Source organism: Arachis duranensis, chromosome 4, assembly GCF_000817695.3.
Source record: "Arachis duranensis cultivar V14167 chromosome 4, aradu.V14167.gnm2.J7QH, whole genome shotgun sequence".
Classification (NCBI taxonomy): Eukaryota; Viridiplantae; Streptophyta; class Magnoliopsida; order Fabales; family Fabaceae; genus Arachis; species Arachis duranensis.
In genome coordinates this window covers 112271990-112280929 of record NC_029775.3, presented here as the reverse complement: position 1 = coordinate 112280929, position 8940 = coordinate 112271990, and the positions used below count along the sequence as shown (strand labels likewise).

The 8940-nt window shown below is 31.1% G+C and overlaps 1 protein-coding gene across 1 annotated transcript; it reads right to left on the bottom strand.

The window, feature by feature from the left end:
* Positions 1-1981: 1981 nt before the first annotated feature.
* On the bottom strand, positions 1982-3875 carry LOC107485979 (F-box/kelch-repeat protein At3g23880). Its single transcript, XM_016106524.3, has 2 exons — positions 2743-3875; positions 1982-2514 (listed from the first exon to the last, which is right to left on the bottom strand). The coding sequence occupies exons 1-2, from the start codon at positions 3860-3862 to the stop codon at positions 2474-2476; spliced, it is 1161 nt and encodes a 386-aa protein (XP_015962010.1). The 5' UTR covers positions 3863-3875; the 3' UTR covers positions 1982-2473.
* Between the last annotated feature and the right edge of the window lie 5065 nt (positions 3876-8940).

Below are 8940 nucleotides of genomic sequence, written 5' to 3'. Positions count from 1 at the left end.
GAGCCAGCTCACGATCTAATGAGCCGAGCTTATCCAAGCTCATGCTCAGCTCATTTAATTTATGAGCTCAATTCCAGGCTCAAGCTTGGCTCACCAGCTCACGAGTTTAGCTTATCGAGCTATTAACGAGCCGAACTCGAGCTGGCTCATGAGCTGTCTTGACTCACTTCCAGCCCTAGTTAGAGAGTAAAACTAAAATTCTAGTCCTTTCAGTACCTCTAGAAAGTAAGAATACAAGAAACTGAAATTTTAGAGATAAAGACTAAAATTTTAATAATATTTTTTATTAAAAATATATTTATTTAACTTTTCAAATTATAAATCTACTACTTAATTTCTATATTTATTTTAAATTAAAACATAACTCAGTTCAGTACATTTTATACCAAACACAATCATGATTGTCAAACTCGTGAGTTTACGAGTTTAGGTAGTGTAATCGAGTTAACTCGGATACAAACTCGTTTTTGAGTAAATTCGGCTAGACTCACATAAACTCAGTCAAAATCGTGAGTTTGATGATGGCGCCTATTTTGGCCTAAAATGGTGCCGTTTGGGCCCAAAATCAAAAGAAAAACGCAACCTTAATGGCTTTGACTCGTTAGTCGTCACTCACTCTTCTCTCCCTCTCTCCGCCATTCTCTCTCTTCTCTGTTGTGATTTCTTGCCTCTATTCGTTTGCTGTCTACCATCTGCCGTCGATCTTTCACCTACGCGCACGTCGCTCCCTACTCTCTGTTCTCATTCTTTGTTGAGTCTGTTCTGTTTGGTTTCACTTCAAGTGGAGCATCTTCCATTCTCTGTGCTGCTGTCGTTCGTTGCATTGCTGGTTGCCAGTGTTCATCTGCCGTTCACCGCACTTCCATCTTTTGTTCACACACCGCCACCCTTTGTTTGACTGCACAACAGTAACAACATAACTGCTGAGGACCTCTTCTCCATTCAGGTATGTTTTAAAAAATTTACAATTAATTACTTCCATTTCTTACTTGACTTGCTTTCTGTGATAGTTGTTACTTGTTACTGAATTCTGCAATAGTTGTTAATTCATTGTTAATTACTTAAATCATTATTAAACTTAAGTTAATAATTCTGAGATAGTTGATAGTTGTTACTGCGTTTTATATTTGTTAGTTGTTACTTAATTTATTGTTAAATTTAAGTTAATTCTGTGATAGTTGTTAGTTGTTATTGCATTTTTATTAGGAATTTAATTATTTTGAATACAATCAGTTGTTAATTATTACAGAATGTCTGAATCCTGAATTTAATTATCTTAGTATAAATAATGTTTCTGATGAAGATGTTGAAGATGATGATGTCGATGCCATAGAATATGAAGATATTAGAGGATTTCAGTTTTAGATTTTTAGTTTATTAGAATATATAATTAGTGCATTGTTATTCTTTTCTGTTGTGTTCTATGTTGTACTAGATATTTTATCGTGAAGAATTTAAATGTGTATTCTAAAGTATTTATTGTAATTATTGTAAGATAAACTTATATAAGTTTATGAATCGAGTCTGAGTCAAGTGTAGGTCAACTCCACGAGTTTACTTAGATTCGCGAGTTTGACAATCTTAAATATAAATAGAGATTTAATTCAATTTTAGGCTTTTTATCTTAATTTCAATCTTTGAGTCACAATCTTCCAAACGCAGCAAAAAAAAATCTCATTAAGTTAGGAATTTTTTGTATCAATAAAATAAATATTTTACTTATTAATATATATAATTTTAAAATAATTTACATATTTAAATAAAATATTTTTAAAATTATATATATCAGTAAAATCTCTTATAATTATATGTAATATGCAAATTAAATAATTTTAAAAAATAATGGTCATCATAATGATAAAAAATAAAAAATAATATTTGTTTAACAAGTGTAGTAAAAAAGAAAGTTGTGTTTGTTTAAGAACTTTTAACTTCAAAAAATTTCAAACTAAAGATCTCAACAAAATTAACTTGATGCTCAGTGTGCTATAAATCCCAAAAGCCAATGCACCTTGCAGCACCTCACACCAGATAGTATAAAACTAACTTAGATCCTTCTCAATTCTCATACAAATGTAAGACTAGTTTTTATGATATAGAATTAAAAATGGTTCTGCGAAAAGGTCTCAGATACAATGCGGAGACAGCACATTCTGACATATGATCGTTCTTTAACATTTAAGCATTCATTACCTCATCTCTAGCTATTAAACAACCAAATGAAAATGAAAATGAAAATGGAAGGAGCTAGTAAGTTATAGTCTTTTTTGTAATGCTACTTGGATAGAAGCCAAGGAGAAACAGAAAAAGAAACAGCGACACAAGACTGTTATTAGTGTCCACAGCATACCTAACAATGCGAAATTTGGAAAGAAAATCATACTTCCAAACTCTAAGTTGTTCGGCTGTATGTTCGTTGTTCACTAATATGCTTGCTCCATATTCTCTTCCTTTATTTGACCCCATTGTCATTCTAATCTTTGGCAACATCATGTTGTTCAAAACATTCTTGGCCTGCAAAGAAGATCAGCGGAAAAAGGTCACAGCTTTAGACATGAAAACATAGCTAAACCTTAAGCCTCACCATAAGACTGGACTGTAAGAAGCAAGAAAGTGATTAATGATAAATTATAATTTCATACCATCAATAGTCAAAACTTTATGCATGATGCATCTTGCTTGGTACTTTTTCATTAATCACAAAGATATAGGGTGCAAAGCATAGGTGAATAGTTTACATACCAGTTTTCTTCTTCTTATCCCTATCCTTAATGTCACAGGGGAATGGAAAGAGACTCTCTGTATATACAGAGAAACTTCTATGGAAGTTATAATATTCAGAAAGAGGTAGAGGAGAATAATTTAGAAGCTCTCCACTGACGTTATATTTGGCAAACCTTATCTTGCAATACCGGGGAATAAAATTCAACGCAATAATGTCATTTCCATTGGACATGCATAGAGGCGAATTGTTACCATAAGGAATCTCATACATTAGAATCCAAGATGACGGCACTTTATATTCTTTCATAACCCATATCTCAGTTTTATGGTTGTCAATGTCATACGAATGCAAGGCTAGGCACCCTCCTAATATGGTGAGATAGATGGGATAATCCCCTAGGAGTTGTTGTGGCATAGATATCTTGGAGAAATTCATTTCCTTCAAATCAAAGATAAGAATACCATCATCAATGCAATCTTTACTAGAGTAACACAACCAATGAATAGCGCCATGTAAGAACCACCCAAAAAGTTGCTGCTTCCACCTACTTATGGATTTGGGGAGTGCTGCATCGAGATTAATCCATGAATTGGTTCTCAACGAAAAGCAAACTAAGCGGTGTTGGTTGTAGTTATCAAGCCAAGATAGAACTATTAAATAGTCATCTCGTGATGCATCGAAACCAAATCCATATCGAAATGCATCATCGAGCTGGATCTCTGAGGCGATATGAGAGTAAGATATTGTTTTGCTGGATCCGGTCAGTGGGTTCCATATAACAAGAAAATAAGCTGGTTTTTCCTCTAAGAGAAGAAAGCCTCTGCAGGATCCCAAGAGACGAAAAAGAGAACATGGCGTCTTCCTGGAAGGGAGAGATACCTCTTTGAATGTTGGTGGTGCTGCTGCTGTAACATCAAATAGCGTGTCTAAGGAAACACAGCATGCATTAGTATAGTCTTTTACCAAGACCGAACCGGAAGATGCGGCAGAGTAGAGGTTGTAATGCGATTCCGCAAAGTGTGGATCGGAAATGAGAGAGTGCCAAAGTTTTGAAACGAATCTGAGGCGAAACAGGTCTTCGGCGGGTACTCTTAGAAGGATTCGGTGAATGAGCTCCCGAGGGAGGATGTCATTCATGCCCAGTTGCTTCCTCTCCTGTTAAATTTAATATTTTATTATTTTTATTTTTTAATTAATTATAGTTCCTTACACCCGATACTTGTGTAACCGCCTGGAAAGAACGCGAGAATAGTATTTCAGTTTTAAAACAATTCAAATAGTAAGCGTGGAATTCATTTTTTCTAGTTTCAAACAGAAAACATTTTATGGCTTTACAAGGTACCGTTTTCTATTTTCCATTTTCAAATAATTCAAAAATTCACAACCGCAAATAATAATTAATAAAACAATTAACAATTTTCTATGGACCATAATAATTAATAAAAACACTTCACTAAACAAACAATAACAAATAAAATACTCAAAACTCAAACAAATAATTTTACAATACTCATATTTTTAACAAATTCAAAAAAATAAAAATTAATATACGGAGAATTCTAATAAAAAGAATTTTAATGTAAAATATATTACGATTCTAAATCACTATTATCACTGATATTTATAATTTAAATTAAATTTTAACTAAAATTTAATTCCTAATTAATCTAATATTTAAAATTTATAAATTCTAACAGAACTTTTAATCACTATTCTAACTACTATTTGTAGTTTAAAAATTCTAACTATCAGCCTATCACTTATAAACAAATACTCTAATCGATTCAATATTACTAATATTTTTTATCTATCCTGATAAAAATAAATTTTATTCACTAACTTCTTTATTGATGCTATTAGCAATATGGACAATTTCATCCAACTGATAAATATAATTCGGATCGTCCTCTATGTCCGCAATTTTGAATCTTGTGGTGTTGCCTAACTTTTTTCTCTTGGATGTGGTTTGGAGGTGAAAGTAGTTGTAAAATGTAATTCGAAAGAAGTGAATTGGAATTGTTTATATAAACACACAATTAGTCGATATATCTGTTGGAAACCCCCACAGGAGAACACCATTAAAATTAACGTTGACGGCTCCATTTTGAACTACTCTAATTATGCTGCTTGCGGACGTATTTTTCGAAATCATTTTAGGAGGCTTTTTGAAAGCTTTTTCATGCAACCTTAGTAGCTGTACTATTATGCATGCTGAGTTTTGGGGCATTAGTTATAGTCTTCAATTAGCAGTTGCAAATAGATACGTGTGAATATCATTGTAGAATCTGATTCCTTGGCAGCTCTAAAGCTCATCAATAATGGGTGCCTTGATAGTTATCCGTGTGCACCTCTGGTAGAAGATATTAGAATTTTTTTCCGTCGCATTTCCACCATTGCCTGGAGTTACACTATTCGAGAAGAAAATATTGTTGCTGATCATCTCGTCAAAATGGGACAGAATTTTTTCCTTGGCTTACATATTTTTGCTGTTGCCCCACAGATATAAGTCACTTGTTAATTTTTTATTATTCTGGCTTTCTGGTCTTGAGAGGTTTTAGTTAATTTTCCTTTTTTTGTTTTTGGTCTTTCGACTCCTATTTCACAAAAAAAAATAATAATATAGACACACAATTAGTAAATCGAATCTACTTTATTCGATTTATCTATGGGTTACGTTTCCTATAAATCGAATCTACTCAATTCGATTTAGCATGGGTTCTATGATTCGATTTACTATAGACCTTAAATCGAAACTTATTTATTTGATTTACTATGGGCTACTTCACTAAAATCGTTTTTTATAATAAATCGAACCTAATGAATTCGATTTATAAATATATCTACTAATTTAAATTCAATTAATTCAATTTATATTAAAAAAGTGTATTAATTTGATTTATATAAATATACAAATAAAATATGTATGTAATTTATTTGCATTTAAGACATTAGTGTAATATTAGCTTTTATTTCATTATTTGTTTATGTGAATTACTACCCATATAAAGATAGAGATGAAATAACGATTATGTTAAAATGTTTGCGGATCTATCAAATTTTATTTTTTGAATTTAAAATTTTCGTTTGAATTTCATTTTATTTTTATATTTTTCATCTTATATTTTAAATTAAATAGTGTTTGAATTAAAATGAAATAATATTAAATATAATAGCTCAACTAGTACTTTATATTAGTAAAGTTTAGATATGATCCTGATCAAATCAAATCATTTTGTCAATTTATATGAATTTTAATATCCAATTAAACTCGTACCTTATGTTAATAAAACCTAGATATCATCCTAATCAGATCAAATCAAATCGTAGTACTTAGTTATTTGTCAATGTTCAATATCGTAACGTTTAAAATTATATTAAATTCAAATTATAATAGTATTTAATTTAAAATTCAGTGTTATTATTTAAATTTGTTAATTCGTATTTATTAGTTTAAATTAAATAATATTTATTTATAATTTAAGAAAAAATATAAGAAGTCAAGAGTTTACTAACTAAGAATTGAACAACTCAATTAATAATGATTAATTTTAAATTATTTTTTAAATTTAAAATTTGATTAATTGATATTAATGGTATTTTTTAATCAAAATTTACCCTAATTAGTTTTCACTTCCACTCACCGTACAAAACCACAAATCTTAATCTCTCTTCTCAATGCCCCAAGCTGCCGCGGTTTTGTCCTCGCGCTGCTAGCGCCACCGCTGCACCGTCTTTACGCCACCATCGCGTTTCTGCTTCACCCTGCTCGCGTTCCATCGCGACTCCCCATCGCTCGCCCGACGCACCCTCGTTGCTCGTGACTCCCCATCGCTCGCCACTTGCACCCCACGACTCTCCATTCGTCGCGATGCAGCCACCACCAGGTCTCCATTCGCGACGCGCGATCAACTACTCCGATCCATGGCGACTCCTCCACTCGTCGCAACGTACCACCGCGAGTCTCCCCATTGTCCACACCATGCCGTCCAAGACGTCGTTGTCGACCACCCTGCAGCTCTTCTCCTCCTCCTATTTGGTTTTGAATGATTTTTTTAACTAGTTTTTTATGTTTCGTTTTTCTACATTTTGGATTATTCTTTTTATTAGTGTTGGATGATTCTTTTTCCTATGTTTTGTATGTTTTTTTTCTTAGGATTTGAATGATTCTTTTTATTAGTTTTGGATGATTCTTTTTCCTATGTTTTGGATGATTCTTTTTCTTATGTTTTGGATGTTTTTTTCTTAGGATTTGGATGATTCTTTATCTTATATTTTGGTGTTCTTGTTTTTTGGAGTTCGATTTTTTTTAAAAGAGAAATTAAAGTTTGCATAATAAATGGTAAAAAGTGAATTAGAGTAAGAATTGACAATTAATAATCATTAATTTTGTATCTTTAAAAAAAAATTAAATAACCACTAATTAATGATAATTAATTATCATTAATTAGTATAGAATATAATTTAAAAATATTTATTGGCATGTTGTTGGGACCTAGGGGTGCACATGGGTCGGGTGAAATCGGGTTTGATGTGACCCAAACCCGACCCGAAATATACACTGGGTTTATTTATTAGACCCGAACCCGACCATAGACCCGATGAAACCAATACACTTTCGGGCCACAATTATACTGGGTGAAAACCGGGCCGTTAACATTACATTACGTTGATACCTTTTTGTAAGCTAGCATGTAAAAATATCCAAATTTTCAAGACTCCAACCATTATTTAACATGGTAAAATTCACTTAGAAAAATATAACAAGAACTAACTCTTCTTTAAAATTAAAGCATAACCACAATCAATATTAAAGTAAAAGCACAATCAATACTAATATTGTCTAATAATACCAAATATTTAAATCAATACAAATAATAACACAATATTATGCATTAGTCTAAAGTTTTATGCATTCTAAATATAAAACATTAACTTATAGTCTTATAATGACTAATAACACAAAATATTAAGGTTTACAATACTTAAATTCCACATAAGAATAGTCATGATCCATCACTAATAACACAAAATATTAATTGTGTTTGATGACCGAGCCACCGGACCGACTTCGGGTGCCCGAGCTATGACCCGAACCCGACCTGAAATAATGACCAGGTCTATTTTTTAGACCCTTACCCGACTCTAAACCCGATAAAATCACACCAAATTAGCCCATAAAGTGTTCAGGACTGGGTCGGACATTCGGGCCGGGCCGGGTCTGTGCACCCCTAGCTAGACCTCTCTTGGTTGAACCCGCAACCTCTTAAATAAGTATGAGGAGACTATTTAAACTATAACTTATTGGTTTTTTTTTTGGTGACTATAACTTATTGGTATTTAATACATCTTAAATAATATTAAATAATTAATTATTAATATAATTAAATAATAAGAATAACCAAATTAAATTAAACAATAAAAATTCAATTCTACTAACTATAAAAATTTTAATATTTATTGGACTTTGAAATATAATATTATGTTATTTTATTTTTGGCACTATTAATTTATTTAAAAAAAATATCCTTTGAAGAGGGTGCTTTGATTTAGAAAAATTTTAAGTTAAGAAGCGACTCAAATCATGTCTCTTGTTCAATTTAAAAGCATCAAACTAAGAAATAACTCGAGTAGAGATTTTTTAAATGTTCTCTTAACTTTTTCATGTAAGATTCAGTTCAAACTACAATTTAACTTGAGAATATTATGTTTCTTTCTTAATCTGTTTTAGAATTAATGACCACTTATAGATCAAGATAACATAAAAAACCAATGGAGTTTAAAAACTCACAATATGAACAAGAAGAAAAATGTTATCAACTTTTATAATTGAGTTAGCGAATTTTTTCGAGGTATAAATAAATAAAAAAGCCATTAGCTCCACAAGTATGATCCAATACTCCTTATATTTCACAAACTCAAATTATTTTCACGTAAATCATAAGTGTCGGAATTTTCTTGCATATATTTTTTCTATCGATAAAAAAAACTACAATTTTATCAATTTGTGTCTATCCAAAGTTTATTCTAAATTAATTTTTCACTAAGTAACTCTTCGAATAATTTTAAAAAATAATTGACTTAAACTAAGTATCTAATTTTAGTTACATGAAATATGAATCAAGGGCTCGAGATATAAGTTTTTATAGTTTATTGTTAATATAATTTTATAAAATTTTATTAATTTCCCCTTTAAAAAAAATTATTTTAACTCAAAA

Excerpts from the sequence above, each read along its gene's own strand:
- LOC107485979 (XM_016106524.3), bottom strand. The coding sequence starts at position 3,862 with ATGAATGACATCCTCCCTCGGGAGCTCATTCACCGAATCCTTCTAAGA. Across the intron at positions 2,515-2,742 it reads GGATAAGAAGAAGAAAACTG|GCCAAGAATGTTTTGAACAA; the intron begins GTATGTAAACTA and ends TCTTCTTTGCAG.